Source organism: Cydia pomonella, chromosome 18 (genome assembly GCF_033807575.1).
Source record: "Cydia pomonella isolate Wapato2018A chromosome 18, ilCydPomo1, whole genome shotgun sequence".
Taxonomy (NCBI): Eukaryota; Metazoa; Arthropoda; class Insecta; order Lepidoptera; family Tortricidae; genus Cydia; species Cydia pomonella.
This window is the reverse complement of record NC_084720.1, coordinates 7,427,806-7,453,522: the sequence shown is the minus strand read 5'-3', so window position 1 is coordinate 7,453,522 and position 25,717 is coordinate 7,427,806. Positions and strand designations below refer to the sequence as shown.

The following is a 25,717-nucleotide window of genomic DNA, read 5'->3' as shown; positions in this document are numbered from 1 at the left end:
CAATCTACTATTGTTACGGTTATGCAAACATTTCTTTTAGTGTTAACCCATGCATTTCGCACTAATAGCTATATGGATATATATGTATGGGCGAAAGTTAGCAACGTATCGTTTATTTTTTAAAACCAACGTCAATCTTTTTACAATAAATTACGGAATTGTAGCATTTGCTTGTTTGTAAGCAACAGTTTGAATGTTTCTGAGAAACTAAGAATGTTGGTAAAGTTACGATTGTTTTTAGGGTTCCGTAGCCAAATGGCAAAAAACGGAACCCTTATAGATTCGTCATGTCCGTCTGTCTGTCCGATTCTGTCACAGCCACTTTTTTCCGAAACTATAAAAGCTATACTGTTCAAACTTGGTAAGTAGATGTATTCTATGAACCGCATTAAGATGTTCACACAAAAATAGAAAAAAACATATAAATTTTGGGGGTTCCCCATACTTGAACTGAAACTCAAAAAATCTTTTTGAATCAAACTCATACGTGTGGGGTATCTATGGATAGGTCTTTAAAAATGATATGGAGGTTTCTAATATCCTTTTTTTCTAACCTGAAAAGTTTGCGCGAGAGACACTTCCAAAGTGGTAAAAAGTGTGTCCCCCCCCCCGTAACTTCTAAAATAACAGAATGAAAAATCTAAAAAAATATATGAGATACATTGCCATGCAAACTTCCACCGAAAATTGGTTCGAACGAGATCTAGTAAGTAGTTTTTGTTAATACGTCATAAATATTAAAAAAAAAATTTTTTTCATCAAACCCATACGTAGTGGGTATCTATGGATAGGTCTTCAAAAATGATGTTTAGGTTTCTAATATCATTTTTTTCTAAACTGAATAGTTTGCGCGAGAGACACTTCCAAAGTGAAAAAATGTGTGTCCCCCCCCCCTGTAACTTCTAAAATAACAGAATGAAAAATCTAAAAAAAATATATGATATACATTGCCATGCAAACTTCCACCGAAAATTGGTTCGAACGAGATCTAGTAAGTAGTTTTTTTTTAATACGTCATAAAAATTAAAAAAAAAAAATTTTTCATCAAACCCATACGTGTGGGGTATCTATGGATAGGTCTTCAAAAAATGATATTTAGGTTTCTAATATAATTTTTTTCTAAACTGAATAGTTTGCGCGAGAGACACTTCCAAAGTGAAAAAATGTGTGTACCCCCCCTGTAACTTCTAAAATAACAGAATGAAAAATAAAAAAATATATGATATACATTACCATGCAAACTTCCACCGAAAATTGGTTTGAACGAGATCTAGTGAATAGTTTTTTTTTAATACGTCAATAAATTAAAAAAAATTTTTTTTCATCAAACCCATACGTGTGGGGTATCTATGGATAGGTCTTCAAAAATGATATTTAGGTTCCTAACATCATTTTTTTCTAAACTGAATAGTTTGCGCGAGAGACAGTTCCAAAGTGGTAAAATGTGTGTCCAAAGTGGTAAAATGTTGAACAAGATCTAGCAAGTAGATTTTTTTTTAATACGTCTTAAATGGTACGGAACCCTTCATGCGCGAGTCCGACTCGCACTTGGCCGCTTTTATTTTTTTAAACCAAGGGATATAATATGGTCGGAGTGAAAATCTAGTTTAAAAATTTACGGAAGAATAGCGTTTCTTTGTTTGTAATTGCACTGGCACTTACAAACAATTGAATGTTCAATTATATGATAACACTGGACCTTCGCGCGATTATTTCACATGCAACATGAGAAATGCGACAATGAACGTTGTGACCTGTATTGTAATCGAATCTAGCTCAGTGCCTTTATGTGGTAGGCACACAGCATGTGAAGTGTGGCCAGGTGGTCTGACTTACCACATTCGTATATCACTATTCACTATATTAGAGATGCCAAGAGTATTCGGCAACTATTCGGCCACTTTACCGTATATTCGGTATTCGGCCGAATACCTACCTATTTCACATAATTATAAAAATCGGATACACGAGACAGTGATTTTTGGGTCAACATTCTTTTCGTTTTCTTGTTTTTTGTCCCCAAAAAAATGTGACGGAGTGTAGACGTTTGTATGCGATAAAATTAAGTTTTTAACTTTTCTCATGGTAAATGTAATCTACAGCTAAAAGACATGCAATAGCACTCGTTCCTTTTTATTTATTTGATAAAAGACAGACATACAATCGTGACAGAGTGGTCCAAAACAAGACAAAAAGTTTGCAGTCGTTTCTGCTTAAAAATACAAAAATAATTTTACAACACTTAAGCAAATCTATGCTAGATTTAACTGTTCGTCCATGTATGTAAAATATAACTAGTTTTGTGGAATCTAGTCTTGATAATATCTAAAAACCGGCATACACGTGTAGTACATTACTAACAAAAAATGTGGAATTCTTATTATTTTATGCTTATGATTTTTAGAAATGTGATCGCGGCCGGCTAAACGTCCCTTTGTCGCTTACCATAAGGACTAGATTTACCTTTATCTCTATACGAATAACCTGTCAAGGCGTCCTTATGTCAAGCGACAAAGTGCGACATTTTGCCGACCGCGGTCACAAATAAGAATCTGATTGTATTTAATCATACTCAGTCAATTATACACCATTACTATGTAAAATTAGTAGGCTTATCACTCGTATCAGTCACAGGCCTCATAACTTCAGATATCAATATGGTTGTTTTTTTAGACTACCTTAAGGCTAAGTTGGGCGCTACAGAACATCGCGCCGCTGAAAGAAGCTGCGAAAAGGGATGACGTCATGTTCGGGACACTGGACACTTGGTTACTGCACAAACTAACAGGTACATATTACAATATATTGTTTTTACTTTCTAAAAGCGCAAAATTCGCCTTTACTATCTTCAACTTCGTCTAAAGACTTTAATCATACTAAAACTTACTTTAACCAATAAGGACTTGTATTTTGAATAAATACTTGGTCAGTCCATAAGTTCTATTACAAAGGTTTTGGCTGATAAAATTTATAAGAATTCAAAATTTTGCGAAACTAAAAAAAAACATAGGTCTGGGAAAGTACACATTTTGGGATTTTAACTTTATGATAATTCAACTTTCTGTTCCTAAAGGAAAGGTTTTACTAAAATAATGTCAGCCATGATTTGACAGCTTGTTCAATACTCATCAATAGGCATCGGAGTTTTTATCGCATGGTAAGACTAATAGCGAGCTATGGAGTCGACATTAGCAATAAAATTCAACTCATATTCATACTCATTCATCTATTTAATTACTGATTTTAATTTTATAGTCAAGGACAAGAATGTTAACGAGTTTGTAAACGATCCTTTAATTTTGTCTTTCAGGACACAAATATAACAAATAAGAATAATGACCATTTTTTATTGATTAATATTTTTATGAAATTTCTTAATATAATTAATACAAAAATGATCATTATTCTTATTTGTCATACTTATATATTCAAAGATAAAAATAAAGGATCGTTTACAAACTCGTCAAAGTTCTTGTCCTCGATTATAAAATTAAAATCAGTAATTAAATAGATGAATGAGTATAAGTATGAATATGAGTTGAATTTTATTGCTAATGTCGACTCCATAGCTCGCTATTAGTCTTACCATGTGATAAAAACTCAGATGCCTACTCATCAAAACGTAATTTAAAATTTAGATCGTGACTTTATTTAATTCTTGGTTACATTGTTATTGTCGTTAGACGCGAACACGCTTCGCGGATCACGGATCACGGATTATGAAAAAGTATGCTTAATGATCGTTATCAACGTGTAGTTTTCATAGCAAAGTATGGTTGGCAAGAAAAATACACAAACACAACTATTTTTATTATCATCATTATATACATTTAAATATCCCAATTATGCTAAATAAACAATTAAAATTTATTGAATGAATTTGGGTGTTAGTTGTTGACTTCAATTAGAAAAATAACCGGCCAAGAGCATGTCGGGCCACGCTCAGTGTAGGGTTCCGTAGTTACTCTCCGTCACAATAAGCTAAACTGGAGCTTAAAGTGTAGTAAATGGTACCTTTCACCCGAGTTAAACAAATAGGCAAAATTGCATAATCAGTACCTAATTAAAGTAAGTCTTTTTACTATGAAGGGAAAACATTTGCGATAACTCAAAAACAGCTAAACTGATCATATCCGCTATAGTTTTCATTTAATGTCTTTCTTAAGCTCTACTTCCACGATTTTTTTCATATTATTTGGACCTATGGTTCAAAAGTTAGAGGGGGGGGGGACACATTTTTTTTTTCTTTCGGAGTGATTATCTCCGAATATATTCACTTTATCAAAAATGTTTCCTGAAAACCCCTATTAGTTTTGAAAGACCTTTCCAACGATACCCCACAACTCTAGGGTTGAAGCGAAAAAAAAAAATTCACCCCCACTTTACGTGTAGGGGAGGTACCCTAAAAAAATTAAATTTTTAGATTTTATTGTACGACTTGTCGCTTTATTGATTTATATATCCATGCCAAATTTCAGCTTCTAGCACTAACGACCACGGAGCAAAGCCTCGGACAGACAGACAGACAGACAGACAGACAGACAGACGGACATGGCGAAACTATAAGGGTTCCGTTTTATGCCATTTGGCTACGGAACCCTAAAAAAAGGATTTGAAGTAACTAAATGACCTTTCCACGTTGACATAATTACGGGAAGGTAATTTAGGTATTCAAAATGTTTCACTGCACGCAATTTCTTTTACCTCAGTTGTATTTTTATGTTATGACACGGCATGAATGTCATTGTCATGTCATACAATGTCAGTGTATGATTTTTATTTAATATTAAAGGGCGAAGAAGGTTTACTAATGTCATGCTGATGAATAATATCCTGGAGTAAATGTGTTATAATGAAAAAAAAAAAAATATATTGATTATTTACATGTATTGTTTTTTCTGCCAAGTGTATGCTTTTGTATCAAAACTGCACGTTGATAACGACCACTTATTATGCTTCACAAAAAGGGTTAAAAATTAATAAAATAGTTACAATAGTTTATTTGCATGAACCTACTTTATTAAGACATTATATTATCCCCAGAACTTGTGGGCTGACTAAGTATTAGTTAAGGTGAAGTTATATAGGCACTGAAAGCTAATTCAGGGCATGTGATCTAGTCTAATCCTTTTTTCAGTTTATTGTACCATTGAAAACGAGCCACTTATAGGTAACTAAAGTTTCCTCGAAACTTGCGTGTCTGTTGTAAAATATTCCACGAACTTTTGCCTTGACATCGACACCATTCGAAATACTGGTTTTGCTTCTTATGATTATAATACCTTTACGATATTTTATGTTATGCTTTATCCTACTCAACACTAAGATGCCCTTGAGTAGGTGTTGATTGAAATCCGCATTTCGAAAGTCATTAAGTACAGCAAGAAGTCAAAGTATTTTTAATTTGTGTATAACATCACCACAAATTGCTTTAGTCAATTTAAACTTTTAAAATATAATAAACTTAGATACAACGTTAAGACTGTCGTTAGGAAACTGAACGGTATGATAATTACATCGTCTGTTTCTTGCTGTATGTACCTATTCAGTGCCCTTAGGTCAAGATCAGTTTCGTAATTACTTAATACTACGACTTAAACTGAACATATCATTCCTCATGGAAGTGACATTTTTAACGTCTATTTTTTATAGAAATTTGACAATTATGATGACATTTCCACACTTTGTCAATGTAATTGCCATGCAGAGTTAGGTTGGTCTGACTTTATTTCAATTTATCTATTTTGAGTATTATACAAGTTAGCATTTTTTGTTTTAGTATTAATTACCCGACGCACAACTGCCTTGGAATTGAGCCAACTAACCAATATTCATAACCTGATGTTATTTTATTTGATCTAACTACAATTGTTGTACAATAGGAGGCAAAATCCACGTGTCGGACGTCTCATCAGCATCAGCAACTGGTTTCTTCGACCCATTCTGCATGGAATGGGGCGGATGGGCACTATCCCTCTTCAAGATACCGCGCAGTGTGCTACCCACCATAGTGGACACTGCGGGCAAGCATTTCGGGACCACTACGCCTGATATCTGGGGGCATGCGATACCTATCATAAGTTGTGTAAGTATACGTCCTGTATAGAAGAGGGCGCGTGGGCGTTGTCCTTCTTCAAAATACTGCGCAGCGTGCTAGTGCTACCCACCATAGTGAATACGGCGGGCAAGCACTTTGGGACCACTACGCCTGATATCTGGGGGCATGCGATACTTATCATAAGCTGTGTAAGTACACGTCCGTTATGGAATGGGGCGGATGGGCGTTGTTCCTCTTCAAAATACTGCGCAGCGTCACAGCGTGCTACCCACTATAGTGAATACGGCGGGCAAGCACTTTGGGACCACTACGCCTGATATCTGGGGGCATGCGATACTTATCATAAGCTGTGTAAGTACACGTCCGTTATGGAATGGGGCGGATGGGCGTTGTTCCTCTTCAAAATACTGCGCAGCGTCACAGCGTGCTACCCACTATAGTGAATACGGCGGGCAAGCACTTTGGGACCACTACGCCTGATATCTGGGGGCATGCGATACTTATCATAAGTTGTGTAAGTACACGTCCTGTATGGAATGGGGCGGATGGGCGTTGTTCCTCTTCAAAATACTGCGCAGCGTGCTACCCACTATAGTGGATACGGCGGGCAAGCACTTTGGGACCACTACGCCTGATATTTGGAGGCATGCGATAGGTACCTATCATAAGTTGTGTAAGTATACGTCCTGTATGGAATGGGGCGGGTGGGCGTTGTCCTTCTTCAAAATACTGCGCAGTGTGCTACCCACCATAGTGGATACGTCGGGCAAGCACTTTGGGACCACTACGCCTGATATCTGGGGGCATGCGGTACCCATCATAGTTGTGTAAGTATAGCGGTGGTTAGATTTGTCATTCCAAAAAAAAAAACTAGGGAACGTAGTTTATTGTAGATAGTTTTAAGTCCTACCTTCTCTTGTTTTAATTTCATTTGACTAATTTGTAATTTTCATTAAATTTATCGTGTGTTATTGGCTTTCGCAAAAAATCATATCATTGGAAATTCAAGTCTGGAACGGTTACCTACGAGACAGGCTTCGCCTAGTGTAGGAGCAGTGAAATCTACTGAAAATTCTTAAATGTACATATACGGCTTCTTAGTTTTAAGACTCAATAATTTCAATTTCTGTGTAAGTTATCTTGTGTACAATAAATAATTTTTACTTTTTTACTTTTACTTTACTTATGTGCTGCCTAGTATTGGGTATGCACTTCCGTATGATCGTCCATATCCTAATCCATATTGCAAAATACATGTTCCACCATATGTTCCACTAATAGTCAGTTAAGGGTTGTTAACACCATTTGCGGACGTCGGAAACCGATCATAATATTCATAATTTGTGTATACATATTGTATATAAACGGTATCAATATTCATTTCTCATATAAAAATAAGGTGACCCCATTTAACATATCTGCATGCAGATTTCAAAACGAATAGTCTTTAATTATCTATACATATGGCTACGTTAAATGACGATCACACCCGTTCTACTGTAATTAAACTGCCAATTACAGTAGAACGTTACGTAACCTATATTACCACCTTGCCTTTTGCTGTTCTAATTATTTATTTATTATTTTTATTTATTTATACTGTTCTGTATCTAAAAGTTGTAAATACTGTAGTACAGTCAGCTTAAGTCAGCAGGCCAAATAAATAGCAACACACCTATATAGCTCTGGCATAGGTATGCCGTCCCTGCTATGTATGTATCTGACGTTGAATGTACCTATACCAATATCAATGGAAGGGGCTTGTATCACTTAGAAATCTGTTTACTCAAGAAGACGCCCTCGATTCCTTGCGTTGTACACTTATTTGAATAATGAATACAGATTGGCGGGTCGAGTATCTTCGTGAGTAAACACTGTAAACAGATATATATACCTCCGAACATCTGGCTCTCTACCCTACCTTTATAACTTGTACGCCAATATTTAATTATATTTATTAGAATCTCCTAATTTAGAAGAGGTAGGTACAATTATGTGGTAGGTAATCTAGTTCGGCGCTAGGTCTAATTCGGTTGTCAAACTCGGAGACACGATATTTTCTTAGACTTTTTTGATTAATGTTTATAACTACATACCTACCTACCTATGAAACAATCACCGGATAATCACTGACCATCAGGTGAGATCGTTGCTAAATGCCTGCCTACCGTCCATAAAAAAAAACATATTCCCTAGCCTAAATCCTAGATTTTTTAAATATTAAACTTTCTACAGATGGCCGACCAACAGCATCAATGTGGGGTTCCTGTTGCTTCGAAGTCGGAGACGTGAAGCTAACCATGGGCACGGCACCTTTTTCAATATAAACACGGGTTCCGTGCCCCACGCTAACGTGGCCGGATTGTACCCCATCGTGGGCTGGAGACTGGGGGATGAGTTGGTGTACTCTGCTGAGGGCTCTAACAATGATACTTGCGTCTATTATCAAGTGGGCTCAGAACTTAGGTAAGTTGGCAATGAAATTCTATTGATACCATTGTGGTTCGATGGGCTATTCGACATAAGGATGTGCAAATAGTCAGGCTGGCCGTGTCAATCGTGGGTGATATAGAATGAACGACCTAGTGGGACTTAAAGCTCGACCAGAAAGATATGATCATTGTCAAAAGGGCGCTTTTATTCTTATGTATAGGGTGACAGGTCAAATTATCAAATAATTAAAATTAACCTACTTTTAAGACCTAGTAATGTTTTGCTATCTGATGCATTGCAAAATAGATTATTTGTTGCATAATCAAGTAAAGAAACGGAATCACTTCACACGTTTGACTTCTTCGCTCAATACGAGTAAGTTTCTAATTTTCCAAGAAAATGGTATCAAATGAAACCTATTAAAAACACCAACTTATATTTGTTTCAGCTTTGAAGACTGAAAAAATCCCTGTTTTCTAAGAATAGACAAAAAAAAGCTTGGAAAATTATACAAGTTATTGTCAAAGTTAGACATGTGAAGTGATTTCCGTTTCTTTGCTCGCGAGTGGAACTTCGAACTGTAAATAAAACATTTACTGAATGTAGCATACTAACTCATACTAACGCATCAACACAGTCCACCACAACAACCTTGTTTATCAAACAAAGTGCCAACTGTTCCTGTACGAGTGATTCATTTCTTATTGTACAAACATGTTGCTTACTTTTATTTTAACACTCAGTAATTTCGCAAAACTTTTACTTTGTCTGCATGCGAGTTTCGCCTGATGTTTACCAAAAATTTCACAAAAAAATATCAATGAAAACGGTAATTGTTCAATGTTCAATTTTGATGCCACTTCACTTTCATTAAAATTGTTGGCAATGTATTTTTATTTGCTGAAGCTGTGATAAAAATGAATAATAAAGTCCTTGATTTTTGAACATTGTTTATTTCCAGGTCTTTTTGAAAACCCCCAGGACTCGGCAAGCATTGCAGAATCAGTTCCCGACACTGATGGAGTCTACTTTATACCGGCATTCAGTGGATTAGGGGTAACAATAACCATAATCACATCAACATCCCACCGTTAATCAACTTCCATAAGAAAGGACATTGCGACTTTGGGAGATTCTGATAGCTTAGAATTAAAATTATAAAATCCAGCGATCAATTATATTATGTTGAAGTAGATCTTGTGTTTCTCAAAGAGATTAATAAATAGTATTTCCCTGACTGCTTACATTGTAGGCGAAGACTTTTCCGACGAGAAAAATATTCGCCAGCGCAAAAATAACATTTTCTCAACTTGCAATGAAATGTTGACATGACTTACTTCAAATTAGGTCCGGAAATACTACATATCAGGTGCGATGAGTGAAGATGATATGTAAAGGAATTTCATACAGCCTTACACACCTAGGCCTGTAAGGCAACCTTCTTTTGTTTTTAAACGTCAAATTATGGCATGTCTTGGCATTCAACCATAAAAAACCTACAAGCAAAATTCTGCCATTATGCTTTTTTCTTTTATTTTTCTTTTTGTGTTTGTTAAATATCATTTGATTATTTTTGCGCTACGACGCACGGTTTAGGAGATACAGCTCCATTAAGTTTTTTTATTTTTCAGTCATGCAGAAATCTTTATAGGGCTATATCGCCTAAACCGTGTGTCGTAGCGTAAAAATAATCAAATTTTCGTTCCCCTTTTAATAACCCGAAAGTAATAATAACAATCATCATCATCAATCATCATTTTTTTAAATTATTTCATTGCAAGTTTGAGAAAAGCACTATACAAATCTCGGCGAGACACGGGGTTGCCGGCCGCGTATCCCTATCCGACCTCGCTACGCTCGGCCGTCTATATCTACTTGTCCTGCAACCCTTCGTTTCCCGTCCTCTATAGTAATGTACTATCCCATCGCTATTCATTGATTACCGCCACTTTAAAATCTTCATTTCGGCAATTAGTGTAACTCGTAATGAAGCATACTTTGCTAGGTGTTTTTCGACCGGATACCACAGTGAAAGTGTTAACACACACTGTTAACTTGAAGCTCAGTTTTTCCTCTACTCTGACATTGGGGACCTTTTACATCTCCAAATTTAATGTACTGTTAACCACAGAGACTATACGTCTCTGTTATATTGTAGTAATTATTAATTTTAAGAATTTAATAACTGACCGAGCTCACCGAGCGTTAGCGAAGGTCTCCGTTTCAGCTTGGACGAAAATGGTTTCGTATGTCCGGATGTTCTCTACAGGTCGCAATTCGCAACAGATTCTCGTGAAATTTTGTGAGCTATTTCGGTTATTAAGAAATTAAATTAAATTAACGTTTATTTCAAGCTGTCATCAAATGTTAGTTACGTACAATAAAACTTTAAAACTATGTTAATAGGCGGGTGCACACAGAGCGAGCATACGCGCGAGGCAATTGGCAACCGGCCAGTGTAGACGTGCCTCAGCCGAGACGGCGCGCGCGTTTTCCTCGCCTGAGCGCGCCGCCTCGGCCGAGGTACGTCTACACTGGCCGGTTTGTGCGTGAGGAAATTGCCTCGCGCGTATGCTCGCTCTGTGTGGACCCGCCTAATAAAAATAAATGTCTTAACTAAAATCACAATATTTCACCGTATTAAATGTGTTTTTTTTTGCCGATTCAGTTTTTTGGTTTTTTTTTTTCAAAATAGCCGAGTCATACGTGAGGTCTACAGCTCACGGAGCCACTAGTGTAACGTTTATTAAGGAATTATATTAATAATGTTGCTGTGTATTTTTCATGTCACTATATGATGTCATTGTTCACGTTTTATTGACTTGTAAAAGAGCCCTTGAGACTTTAAGAATATATTTTTTAAATTTGAATTTTAAAATATCCAGGCGCCATACAACGACGGCTCAGCGGCTTCAGGCTTCGTCGGCATGAAGCCCTCGACGACTAAAGCGCACCTAGTGAGGGCAGTCTTGGAGTCTCTCGCGTTCCGGATAGCTCAGCTGTTCTACTGCGTGCGCGAGGAGAACAACTATCAGTTCAACATTATCAGGTATGACCCATTTCCAAGATTTTGACGTACACTGGGGCTTCTAAAACAATGTTAAGGGGCTCCTGACAAGTTTTGAGTCGTTACTCCTACATTTGCACTACAGACAGAATTATAATACAAACGGCTATCGGTTCTTCAATCTTTTAACTCCATTCAGGTCTGCCGGATTGAGAAAGAAATGAATACTTGTTTTTTTTTAAAGATTATCTTTTAAGACAATCGAGTATCTCACTCTCAAACGTAGAAAGTGAAAAATACACTTTTTTTTTAAACACTTTCTTATGAAATACACATTATATACTTTCAATATGAAATACATATTACATACATAATTGGGTTAGTCTTTGACGTCTTCAGAAATTGGTCAGACTGGTCAGAGATTTTAATTTTAAACTAATTAATACAAAAGTTAATAAAGTTATGGCCAAAAAACTAGGTTTTTGGCATAAAATTGTTCAAGTTTGATGATATATCTCGAAGACAATGAGCTTTGAAGTAAATATGGGATAGTATATTGCTTAAAACGGTTGCTGTTAATATGACACGCTACAAGAAACATTAGAAAACCAAGGGATTCAGATCGAAGGTCATTGGCGCCAGGGAGCCCCTTAAAATTGCTGTTTTTTCCCTACACATCTTAAAAAAAGTTACAATAGTTACAATGGAGTTACTTCTACCAACGTTGTGATTGATATTTTTTTTTTTCTACCTATCTTAAAGGGAATTAAGGAAAAATAATATGTATAAAAAACTAGGGGTAACTAAGTTGTACAGATTCTATTTACTAAATGAATACCTCTACACCATATGTACAGATGTAGTGAATCATTGTTTTCTATCGTATTTTTCGGAAACGTTCGTGTCATGCTACTTCAGTCAACCTCAGTACTTTTTGTACCGTGACTGACTGAAATAGCAAGACGCGTTCGTACGTTTCCGTGAAAATACGATGGAAAATAATAATGCATTAAATCTGTAGGTATGTCAATAACGCGTGTTTATCCTCGACTATTGGAGTTAACAGTACCTATTAAACTTGGTCATTTCCAGAGTGGACGGCGGCGTGTCAAACAACGACTTCATCGCGCAGCTGGTGGCGGACCTGACCGGGCTGCGCGTGGAGCGGCCCGTGCACACCGAGATGTCCTCCCTGGGCTGCGCGCACGTCGTGGGCCTGCAACTAGGTACATTACATTACATTACAATACATTACCTAATAAAAGTATAGAGTTGACGGTGTCCAACAGGAGACTTGACAAAAATGTATAAATACATAACGGCGTCGACTTTTTACAATCTTGCCTAAAAATCATTTTAAGGAAATTTCGGACCCTCAGATATTGATTTTGTGAACAAATACATTTTTAAGTGCGCATTGAAGACCTTATCTTACAGCCATTCCGAGACATATTTCCAATAAAAACGGTTATTTGGTTTCTGTAAGATTTATACGCTGTTATTAAAAAAACTGATTACCTCGTTACAGGTATATGGAAATCCAAAGCGGAGCTAAAATCAATGCGCAAAGTCGCCTGCGTATTCAATCCACGGCCTCGTGTCAAAAAAGCATACGACGTCACATTCACCCGCTGGGAGGACGCCGTCAAACGCATGTGCGGTTGGTACACAGCTAACAAGTCCCAACAGAGCCTCTCTACAGTCTCAGACTCGAGTAGTAGTTCGGTAACCCCACAAAACAGCTTCAAGGTACCTTCGAGAAAAAACGGTAAGTACACATAGCGGTGGCTTTTCTACGTGCTAGCGTTCCTCGTCGCGTGCTTGCCTATAGTTAGGTGATATATATCTTGCCGTGATGTTTTTAGATTGATTCGTGAGGATACACTCAACAGTGATAACCCTATTACTCTATAGGGAGCATTCCACGAAATGGTCTAGCGTTGTCCCGTAAATGCGTGGAATTTCTGAAGATTTAAAAGTACAGGTCTTTCTTTATCTGTGGCAATGAATGACAAAGGATCAAAAATATGTTCAGAAAAATAAACATTGACTAAAAACGCTGAAAAACATCTGTACGAAATAAAACGCGTTTGTACGGGACAACCCGTGGAATAGCTTTATAGTTAGATTTTTTTAAGATGTGCGAATTTCACTTAGTTGTTTATAAAATTCGGACAGAGTAAAAAAATCTGACACTACCTGCTAGTTTTTAGGTGTAGCGTAGGGTGCAGCGCAAGCTTGCATATAAAGGGTCATGCCGGATTTCGCTGTTTTTATACGTAGCTTTTAAGTGTTTTGAGGTTATAATATAAGAATAATACAGGCAAATATCAGCAGCAGTACCATTTAATCATATAAGTAGTTTTATTATTAATTTAAAATTCTGATGATCAAAATCAAACGTTTAAGGGTCGGTTGCATCACACGTCTGTCACCGTTAAAGTGCCCGCTAAATTTTAATGTATCGGAATTTTCGTTCGGAAGTCCGTCAACCTTGGTTGGTGCAACCGGTCTTAAGTGTCGTCTCAAAACTTACAGATTAGAAGACATTATATGTATATAAGTTACCCTAACCTGAAAATAAAAATGCCCATTTATTTATGAATGCTCGATACTCTCGATTTGCCTACTGTTGTACATGTTGGGAAATTAAATGGATAAATAATCCGCACTAAAACTAGGTTGTATTGAGCTAGATTTTAACTCTAATGCAGCGAGTCACTCATAGAGCAATTGGAGAAGTTGATTGTGTGTTTCTGCATTAAAAGACTTACCGAAGATTTACCGATTTCCGTAAAAACGACTTCGTAGTATTGCATTTCTCTACGGGCTCATTTAGACGAACTCGCATGCGATTTTAGACTTTTAGTTAGTTCAAATACCGCAATTTAATGATAATGAAACACGCATGCGAGTTCTCGCACCGTCTAAATCAGCCTTATGGGTTTTATTTTTCTTGCCATAGGTTGTGTAATTTACCAATAATTTACCATTTAGGGCATAACGCCATACTAAACAATAATACTCTTCTAAGGTACTGTGAAATTGCAGCTATCTTGCTCTCTTGGCCAAAACATGACAGAGGCATTTAGTAGCACATTTTATACAGCGTGTCCCGTGGGAGATTCTCGATTTTAATTAAAAATAAAACTTAATATACCAACACAATTCATTTTTATAAAAAGAAGTTAATGAGTTTTTTATTATTATTTATTTATGTGTAAAGTTTAAATGCATTAGAGCAGGGGTTCCCAATCTTTTTCAACATGCGGCACACTTACAAGTTTAGTATTTTGCAACGGCGCCCTTGTACATTTAAAATCACGGTCGAAAAAGAGTGACACGACGTTATATTATTTACCGATGCGAGCGCTCAAATAGGTACCCGCGAATATTTGTGGTTTCGGATAATGATAGAACTCACGGCGCCCCTCTTTACTTTCTACGGCGCACCAGGGCGCCGCGGCGCACACTTTGGGAACCCCTGCATTAGAGTTATCTGCCACATATCAAACAATATTTTATTGTGTTTATTCAATAAACACGGTTCGACACAATATTGCAAAAATGTGAAATCCGCAATTTTAGTAACATTTTTGTAATACGTTAAATTTTAACATATTTTTTATTGCCCTCATGTATATTAAATACTTGATTCCTTTACAACAAAAAAAACCGTACGGCAACTTAAATGCATTATTTGCGGCGTAAATAACGTAAAACTTATACATATTTCATGATTATTTCCATACATTGTGGCGTAGCCGTGCAGCCCGTTTCATCACAGGCCGTGTGCTTTTTGAATGGGATGTTTTTACTCGCGGTGCGCACTATATTTATTTTAGCAAATTGCAAGTTTCTAGGGCACAACAGATCCCCACGGGAGTTTATCGGAAATGTTTGAATCTCACAGGAAGTAGAAGCGATTGACATCTTCCAAAAAAAAAACTATCATTATTTATAGTATTATTATTTTATATAGTATTTAATATCTTTAAGTATCTCAAACTGTTTATTTGCCCTAAATGTGTCCCTCTGTCCCATATTTTCTCTTACCCCACCTGACCTTACACCTAAATTACGAATTAATTTGGACTATAGTTAGGAGATTATTCGGTCGGGGTCTCCAAACCTTTTAACCCCAGGGCCAACAAGGCCAGACCTTCAGTTGCTTTTACGGTTTTTATATAATTTGTCTCTTTTCCTCTTTGGCCCGAACCGGTCCGCGGGCAGTAGTGTGAAGACCCCTGTTTTACGGTAACTATATGTGGCGTTCCATATCTAAAATGCTATATGTGCTTAAGGACCCTTAAGGCATGGAACGCCACATACATACATTTTGTAGTGATTATTCAATTGCTAAAAAAATCGAAGTATATTGTAAATGTGCTAGGTATTTAAAACCCCTTGCCATTATTTTAAGTTCAGACTCGGGTTGACAAAAAAATACTAAAGTAATCGTAAGTAGATTGTAGTAAAATAAATTTAATAGTGTACATTAAAAGGAATGTTGATTGTATATAGTGTAAACGTGAGTTAAATTGGTGATATCCTGATTTGAATAATCCATCCATCTCGTGTTCAAACCCTTATCAAGGCGAGTAGAACCAATTTATGCTTTCATCACAAAGTTCCGGTGTGTGAGGGAGACAGCGCTATGCACTTAGATAGTGATGTCTCGATCACACAACGGAGAGGAGCGTTCTGCGTAGACCGCCTTAGCGACCGCAAATGACACTTGAAACATGGGGTATATAAGACTGACATTCGATTGCCCTCTAAGTAGTTGTAGCGGGTCAAAATTCTTTTTGTTTGTTTTTTGTCCCCAAAAATGCGACGGAGTGGATTTTTTGTGTGATATGAAATTTAGTTTTTTTTTCTCATGTTAAATGTAATCTCCAGCTATAAAGACATGTGATGAGTAATGGCACTCGTCTTATTTATTTATTTATTTGATAAAATACCTGTGGCCCTAAACAAGACAACCAAAATAATTTTGATCCTAGCCCAGTTAAAGGTTAGTAAAATAAAGATGGAATTATTCAAAACTGGATTGTGATATGTATTAATTGCGCTGAGTTTAAGCGTCATAATCGTGTTTCCTTCACATTACCTTTGGAATAGCTGACTTGGTTTCATTATTGAAGTTGCCATCAATATTAACTTGATTTTTAATTGTCAAGCATAGCATCTTCACGAGTCGACCAAAAGAGAAAAAGCGTTTTTTAAGTGTTTGGTATTATGGTCTGTGCGGAAAAAGAAGAGTCGTGAATTATATGGGATCCAATACATTCTACGACTGTTCCCTTTCCCCACAGACTTTATTTTTGGTTCAGATATTAAAAGTCAAAGCTTAGAATTGGATATACAGAACAAATAAGTACAAATCCATGCTTGATTAGTTATTTATCAACATCTTTTTACAGTTTTACAATGTTGAAACCTTGAGCCATCTTGTTTTTTTTTTATTTAAAAAATAATAAGTCTGGTTTTACCGCGACTTGATTATATATGTATTGAACGTCACTAAATTTTAGTCAAATTTAGTTAAATTATTAATTTTGTTACTAAAACCCTTTAAAATACATGATATATTTTTAGCACAAAATGACCAATGTAATACACAATATATACCATTTGCGGGTAAGACAGTTAAAATTAACATAATAACTGACACTTATCATTCAAGCTGAAATTTATTTACCTATGTAAATTAATTTGTTATACATGAAAAAATCTCTACTATTACTTTACAAAATTGCTAATTTCCCCAAAAAACTAAATAGGGCTAAATCCGTCCATGAGATATATACCAACATTTGGCTATGGATTAGTTGTCCTGCTCAAACGATATTTAAGAATGGAGGTTTTTTTTATTAATTAATACCTTTTTCTTAATGTTACAGCACGTGGTGGTGTAATTTTTAAGTATATTAAAAAGATTGCAATATGAAACCCACTGAAGTTGACTTTAGAAAATCAAAAACTCAATTCAGGTTAGTGTATATTACGTAATTACGGGATTTAAATCATTGCAATTTAAATGTATAAATTGGAACGATATAACCCCGTAATTTATAAGTTATACCTCCAGAGACCCAGAAGCAATTGTTTTGTTTTTTAAATTTGGAACCCTTAGTTATATAATAAAAGTTCAAAATAGATTTTGGAGTATGTACAAAAATTTGTACTCAGGGTCTTAGGAGATTAAAAAAATATTATCTTGCCTTGGAGTAGCTTAGATTTTTGTACGTATTATTGGTTGAATTTCGATCATCTTGTTTATTTGTAACCGTAGTCCCTTTTTCCTGTACAGAGTAACCAATAACTACGTTTTTTAACCTATTGTAATGATATCCATTTAAGTAATACGTCAAACGGTATTCATGGTATGGAAGCCCAGAAAATATAATCAGATGTAACGTAATTTTACATTTATATTATTGCTAAATTAGATCCGAAAGTCATTTCAATACATCGTAAATATAATGTATGTATGTATAAATAAATTATGTGTAATGTGTCACTGATTGACACCCTGGTTAACTGGTAGAACCGTGGTCATCTTGGTGTTTTGTGAAAAGAGTACAAAACAAATTCTAAATACAATGACACCAACGATAATTATGTAAATATATCATTATGAATATTATAATTTTCATTATAGATTTAAAGTCAAGATGCAGATATATGTATTTGGTACGATTTTAAGATGTATGAAAATTAATTCACACATCTTCGAGAACGGAAAACATTGCGAAATATACCTAGTATTAAGAATATATTTCGGTAAAAATACATTTCATATTTGTTTATGCAATTTTTAGGTCATAAAGATACATATATTATGTAAATATTAATGCACTCCTCTTCTTGTTATTATATTATATAGGCTGAATATCATATAATTATTATACCTAATATAAGTTAGATAGATCTAGATGACAATATATTGTTTTACCATTTAGTGATACGGTTTTTTACCTAAATGCTCAACATATTATGATTGATATTTATTGTAATGATGTTTGAATTATAATTCGTTTTATTTTTTGTTTTTGGTAGAATTTAGTTTAGAGAGAGTTTTTTAAGGGTGTATGTAGTGGGAGGTGTATTATAATTAGTATTGTTCCTCAGATTTTGTTATCACATTATTGTTAAAATTATATATTTTGAAAATAAAAGTTGACATGACATAAAAGTTATTTTAGTTATCTTTTAATACTTTATCGAAAACACTCTAAAAACATTATTTCTTTATATTTCTAGAAATGCCTTCCATATAATAAACGAGCCATTTTGAACAGATGCAAAACGTACTATTAATAATAAGGTAAGTTGGGATAAGATGGAATGGTTTTTGATGAGATGAACAGTGTTGTGTTGGAACTCCCGTAAAACAAAATTTGTGTTGAACAATTGTACATTCGGGGCTAAAAGGAAATAATATACTTTCCTCTTCCATCGATAATAGGTAGTCCGGTAATACGGTAGCAATGAGTAAAAAACACCTTGTGGAAAAAAAATACTAAAAAAATCTGGGCAAAGTTGGAATTACATATATCGATCTTACCCCAGCGCACCTTACCTATTTAAAACACGATTACATATACAGTGTGTAAATCCAATACGGGCGATAAACTTTAAAAAGATCGTGTCTTGTAACTGTGTGCAGTAGAGTAGAGAGCGTTTATTCGTGGCAAAATAAAAGAGGAAAACAACAAGTAACAAAACATAATATATAAGCTACGAAATGGTCCCGACTCAGCATGCTGCCATAGTGTGTGTGACTGTACATTGCGGGCTGAATTATTTTGTATCTATGGTTAACATTTTTATAGTATTTCTAAGCAAAATTCCTATGCTTACCAGCGTTTAAATATTCGCCCGTATTGAATTTACACTCTGTAAATAATAATTTTCTTGTTTAATACCCCCTGAACCGCTGAAAAAGCATACCATGTGTTCAAAAATCCGTGGCCGCTATGGTTTCCGCACGCGAACCACGAACAAGCTGAAGTGCACGTAACAATTTAATCGAATTGAAAGATTACTTTCTTTCGAGTAAGTTTAATGTATAAAAGGATATTTCTTCCGTTTATCAAACCAAATTTCGATAACGAACGCGATAACAGACGCGGCGTATCCCACCAAGAGCACAGTGAAGGCAATGGCCTGCTCCTTCATGCCTATCTTGGACGCAGATCGCGGCTCCGAGTACAGGTTGGGCAGCGACACCTGCAGGCCCAGAGCGCGGCTCGTCCAGGTGTAGTACATAGCCGTCAAGCCCGTCTCGAATAGACGCGTCATGAACACGTCAATTACGTCCACGAATGGAAATTCTGTAAAGAAAAGAGTCACATTTCTAACACCCTGGAATTTGGATTCGTTGGAAAGTTGGAATTTGTTAAAACAAGTCTACCTAAGTATGACGGTCGGCGTAGAGTATGTACAAGTGATAAGTACTTACGCTAGGAGCTTGCGTCTCCGCGTTTGTCGTTCTTTTAGAAGAGAATGTAAACTAAAAAAAACACATATTTTTATCGGTCGTATTGGCCTTAGTTGGCCGAAAGAGCGAGTCACATGGTTGGTCAAATCTTATATTGGTCATATCTTGAAATTATGAATATAGAAAACTTACCTAAATTTGCAATATACGATAAGTAGAAGGAGCGAACACAATCATCCATTACATATAATGTAGGCCTGCCGGATCCGTCTGTGTATTTCATCAGAATCAACATAATCGCATCAGTTTTCCTTTCCAAAGTCGCAGTGTTCGAGTGATGCACGACATATTCAAATGAATCTGTGTCTTCCATTAGTATTGTCTGAGATAGAAGGACTTCTCCAACTTCGTTGATAGTCTCATTTATTAATGTGTATATGGACGGTGACGTTTGAATTACAGTGCCTGACTCCGCAAGATGAGACAAGCTGTATAATACGTCGTATCGGACGCAGGTTGTGAATATGTAGTTTATGTAACCCTAGAAATTAAGTAAGGATAACTTTCCAAAGCTTCAGAAAATAAAAGAATATGATTTTAAGCAACAGCCAATCAACTTTTTTATGTCATTGAGAAAGATAAAAAAAAAATACTTTTAAATCTTATTTGTTTTTATATATTTGACGTAGAACTATAATTAAATTTTTGTATGCAAGTACAGCTCACGCATAAATTTCATTATTTTGATTTTGACAACTTTTGCTGTTTATTATGTTGCGATGACTCAAAACGTGTCCCCTGGGTTATCCACGATTTGTCTAATAAAACGTCATTTAATCGAAAAAAATGATTTTCTACTACATATATAAAAGGACAAACGCTTTTCTTCCGGTAACTCAAATGGGGAGATCCTGTTTGATTTTGTATAACAGTAATCAATACTTCTCCTGGGTCACTAATGACAAAAAATCCGAGGAAAGTTTTCTATATTACTTAAAATCCGCATTCCTGCATATTCTTTCTTTCTTAGTGATGTCAATGCAATCAAACAATCAGAAAAAATAATAATCCAATTTATTAATTCAGAAAAATACGAAATGTACGTAAAATTTTTAGGGCCATCGTAGTTTTCTCAGAGACAAATTTTGTTCACCAAGAGACATTTTCAGTTATTTGGGGCTGGTATTAAAATTCTAATATAATATGATAAGCACTTCATCGTTTAAACTCAGAGTGAGTGGGCCAAAACTTTTTTTAAAGTTACGTGTTTATTAACGTTGGGAGTGCACTGCAGCATATCAAGTTATTATTTCAAAATGTATAGGCAGAAAACTAGAAATTTGAATTCCACATCCACTCATCAGCAAAGTGATATATCAACAGTTTCATAATATTTTCTATTGGAAAATTAATAATTGCAATACAATGGAGAATAAAAATCTACATGTATACGAAAAACGTCTCCTGAGTCATAGTAAATGTCTCCTGGGTCACCAGAAAAATGACCTGGGAGAACGGTGACCCAGAAGACATTTAATGAAAAAATGACCATTTTTTGTACTATCCACAAAAATATTTCAATAAACTAAGTTACTATAACATATTAGACCCAAAATAGATCTGTTTAGCTTAAAAATAATATAAACATCTAAATTACGTTCGGAATATGAACGGTAAGTTAGTGGACCGACAATTAATACATCCAACCTCTTTTCGTACCCTGGACGAAATGGTCGGCGATTAAGAAAGTAACCGTAATACTGGACACTGTTACGTGATACTTAGATCGAGACTTAAAAATGATCCATTGTTTTGGGACACACTAACACTAACAAATATTTTTATAAATAAATACATGTATGTTAGCGGACTTTTAGCATTGAACTGGTAAAATAGATGTAAATACTCTACATAGTATATATGGTAGAATATATTTTTCTACTGTTAAGTAAAAACCGAAGCCGATACGCGACTGGGACATGCTCTTTTTGTATGGAGGTCTAAATTCATCTCCTGGGTCACCAAGAAAAAACGAAACTTTTTTAACTTCAGGGTAGCTGGATTTAATTGAATAATGTATCTGTTAATTTTTAGTAGCGTGTTAGAGAATCAATTTTTGAAACCCCACCGATACCATTCACGTGTAGAAGAGATCAGATCGCTATTACTAGGTTAAACTTGACCGTGAGTCATATTTTAGTTGAGTGTTTAGTATATAAGAAAGACAAAGTAATCTGTAATTTGCCTAACACCTTAAATGATTGTTTGTATGATGGATATTTACATGTACTCAGGTTTATAAAATTAATCAATATATATATATATATATATATATATATATATATATATATATATATATATATATGTATAAATTCTCTTGTGGTCGCAAATAACCTTTGTTGTTAAAAAGCGACCTTAAATAAATAAATAAAAAGTCGAAGACTTGCCTGATATTTCGCGAGCAGCATAATTGAAGCACACAAGCAGCTAGCTCTAAACAGAAGTAAGTTACTTCTTCGTTTAAAAAAGAAGCCAAACAGACCAGCATTTATAGAGTTCAAGACGTAAGAGAAGAGTGTAGCAGCTCTAGCATTATTAATTTTATTTTTAATCTTTGCAAATGCCCACATTATGACTCCAATGCTAGTGAGGCAGGCGAGAATAAATAGCCACTGCGGAAAACTATAAGCGTTGATAGGATACCGCCAAAGAGGTTCCACTTCAGGTTGTTTCAAAATAACGCAAAGAGCGTCACTTGCTACGGGATATAAGAATATGTATTGCAGTTGCCCCGTGGTATATCTCGTCATGAACCTCGAGTTGAAGGACAAATCCATATCACTTCTCACGATATGTCCTAAGCTTCCTGTTATAATTCCATCCTGCTGCTGATATCCATACTTGAGGGAGTCCGCGCCTAAGGATGGCAAAGATAAATTAAATTCAAAGTGTGTCACTATATCTGACATTACGAGTCCGTCCAATCCACAAAAACCGCCACTGGTTTCCTGACTGGTTTTTATGTAGATATCGGTACCTTCACATTCCTGAACAGCCGTGGGGAACCGATAAAAGATACTGCCTCTCAGGGGATAGTTTCGAGTAAGCATCATAGCTTTACGTGACTTTAGCTCTGGCAAATGTTCTTTTCTAATAACTTTAATGGTCCTGTTATACAATTCTCCTTCGTTTGATTTCATGCCATCATAAATAACATATTTGTTCGGGCAGACATAGGGCAGATTTAAGAAAGCATGCATTATACGATGTTTGTACCATAAATCATTAAGAAATGCTTCAATGTTATTGAAAGCCTCTTCATTAAATTTTCCGTCATCACAATTATACACGCTATCTTCAGTGGTACTTATAATAAACAATGGTGACCAATGTGATTTTAGCACTGACTCCAGTACTGGACTATCAAGCACATTAGTATTTAGAAATTTTACAGTAAAGACAATATTAGGGTTTTCTTCCAGTATAATTATTTTTCCTCCATAAATAAAATCTGGCACTTCATTTACCAAAATAACGGAATGATTTTGATCATGTATACTTTTTATTAAAGTGTCTTTGAAAATTACACTGCTGTCATTGTCGATGTCTATGAAAATTGTTTGGTTGGTATGAGTAAATGATATTGATAACATATTTCGCGTCTCTTCCTCAAAGTAGAATGCCGATTCATCATAAGCATGAGAGGAAATTGCTATAAATAAAATAAGGATAAATGCTTGATTATATAACTTCATTATTGGTCAGTATTGCTTTGGTACCAAGACACGATAAAACAATACATAAAACGAATTGAGAATGCTTTGAGTGGGAGAGTGCTACTGGTATGAGAGCTTGGTTTTATACGCTACATTTTGGAATTATTAAATTATTTAAAGCCATTACATTTATTGTATTTCGATCTCAGAAACGACAACTTCTTTGAAAATTATTTTAGTTATAGTGTAGGTATATTAAATATTATGTCGTAGGTAACATCGTACACACTGTTAAATCAAAAATAGGTAAACCTTATTCCACAGACACAAGATCCACCAATGGTCAGTGGTGGTGTTGCTGTTCGTACAAACAAATTACATCAAAAATCCATTGATGGCAAGATTGAGATAGATTGTCTTTTACGACGCTGTTGACGGCTGTCGAGGGAGGACCAATATTTGCCGACAGTATCGACACTGAATGGTATTTACAAAAGGCGTATTCAAATAAAAAAAAATATTAATCTCAGTCCGTCGCTCTCGCACCAGTATGCGAACGAGATTTACTGAGATTAATAACAAATTAATATCATATTTGTAATGACTGAATACGCCTCCAGGGTAGTTTTATTTGCGCATCAAACTTGACTTTATCGCGACTTTATCTTTACTTTGGTGTTCAAAATCGTTCATATTGTAATGGTAGCTAAACACACACAGAAGACTATATACGCCGCCGGGTGGACAATCCAAATGGTGCTTCAGTTTTGACGACATAAACATTTTTAGGCACTGTTTGATTTAATATTACAATTAAATCAATAATTGGAAGTCCTACTTGTCGTAAAAAAACTTGACGAACCTAATCGTAAACAAGGATGATATACAATAATAATAAGTTTGTAAAATCCACTATATTATGTTAAATAACTTTGTAAGTTACTTAAATTGTTTTGTATTTGCTACACCCTATTCAGGGTCCATGTGATACCGTAAGAAATGTGTAACTACTACCTAAAAATGTACCATGGAAGCAAGAAATAAATGAATACTGAATACTGAACAATAACATCGTGAAGAGTTATATTTACTCTTTAAGTTATAGCTCCCATATTTCCACTTATTCCAAGTATGTAGTTCGTTATTTGTTTAAACAAAAACGTGAGTTTAGAATTAAATTAACACTTTCATAGTATAAAATCTATGTTCAATTGTTTTGGACTTACTTACTGGTTTGACTTCGAGGATGGCTAATATCTGGGTATTCTTATGTCTGTTGTTCGTTTTTAGAATTGCAAATGGAAGAATGCTGGACGGTCTCTTTATACACCCTGAGATGATGAAAAATAGGGTGGAGATTCGGAGTGGAAATGATTACTTGGATTATAATCCGGAACATTTTTCCAAGGATATAATTCTAGTTGAAGTGCCGGTAGAAGCAAACAATGTTAAAACGGTAATTGAAATAAAACAAGAGAAAGAAGAATTTGAAAATGACAACTTTGAGACGGACAATCACGTTGATGTTGAAGAGCCCAAAAAAGAAGAAGTTATTATCATAAGTTCTCTTTAAAATGTCTTATAGTTTAAGTTACTTGTGTATTATAAAAGTAAAAAAATAAATGTTGTTTTTTTTTAATTAATGTTACTTTTATTTAGAAGTAAATTATTTTTTGAATAAAGTAGGTATTTACATGTTATAAGGTACCTAATATTTATATCATCATTCTGTATAATATGGCGAAATATTAACAAATATCTACCCGAATATAAACAAATAAGAAGGTGTATTAAGGTTTTATTTTTTGTCTGTTTTGAAGCTCTGACGCCTCTGATCTTTGTAAAACCGTTATTGATAGTTCAATTGATAACTCTTGGCTTAAAAGAGTACAAAAGAACTTGTTTTTCTAAATAAGATTCAGATAATATTTATTATTTACATTTCCTTACTCGACCTCGGTTCTCAAATTGGCTTGGCACCAACATTTTTAGGACTGTACTGTGTCCGGTTAAGTGACCAAGAGAGTTTGAAATATGTTCAAAAAAAGAGAGGT

General features: G+C 35.2%; 2 protein-coding genes and 1 pseudogene across 2 annotated transcripts; 1 reads left to right on the top strand and 2 right to left on the bottom strand.

The window, feature by feature from the left end:
* Positions 1 to 213: 213 nt before the first annotated feature.
* LOC133527892 (putative glycerol kinase 5) lies at positions 214 to 19,024 on the top strand (annotated as a pseudogene).
* Positions 19,025 to 19,054: 30 nt separating this feature from the next.
* On the bottom strand, positions 19,055 to 21,983 carry LOC133527382 (uncharacterized). The gene is made up of 2 exons (XM_061864345.1): positions 20,140 to 21,983; positions 19,055 to 19,840 (listed from the first exon to the last, which is right to left on the bottom strand). The coding sequence occupies exons 1-2, from the start codon at positions 20,318 to 20,320 to the stop codon at positions 19,569 to 19,571; spliced, it is 453 nt and encodes a 150-aa protein (XP_061720329.1). The 5' UTR covers positions 20,321 to 21,983; the 3' UTR covers positions 19,055 to 19,568.
* Positions 21,984 to 22,302: 319 nt separating this feature from the next.
* LOC133527381 (uncharacterized) lies at positions 22,303 to 24,552 on the bottom strand. Its single transcript, XM_061864344.1, has one exon. The coding sequence runs from the start codon at positions 23,700 to 23,702 to the stop codon at positions 22,350 to 22,352; it is 1,353 nt and encodes a 450-aa protein (XP_061720328.1). The 5' UTR covers positions 23,703 to 24,552; the 3' UTR covers positions 22,303 to 22,349.
* Positions 24,553 to 25,717: the final 1,165 nt, after the last annotated feature.

Bases quoted from the DNA above. Each gene is read 5' to 3' on its own strand.
- LOC133527382 (XM_061864345.1), bottom strand. From the start codon at position 20,320: ATGGAAGACACAGATTCATTTGAATATGTCGTGCATCACTCGAACACT. The intron at 19,841-20,139 runs GTAAGTTTTCTA...TTTTCTTTACAG, and splicing joins ATCGTATATTGCAAATTTAG to AATTTCCATTCGTGGACGTA.
- LOC133527381 (XM_061864344.1), bottom strand. From the start codon at position 23,702: ATGAAGTTATATAATCAAGCATTTATCCTTATTTTATTTATAGCAATT.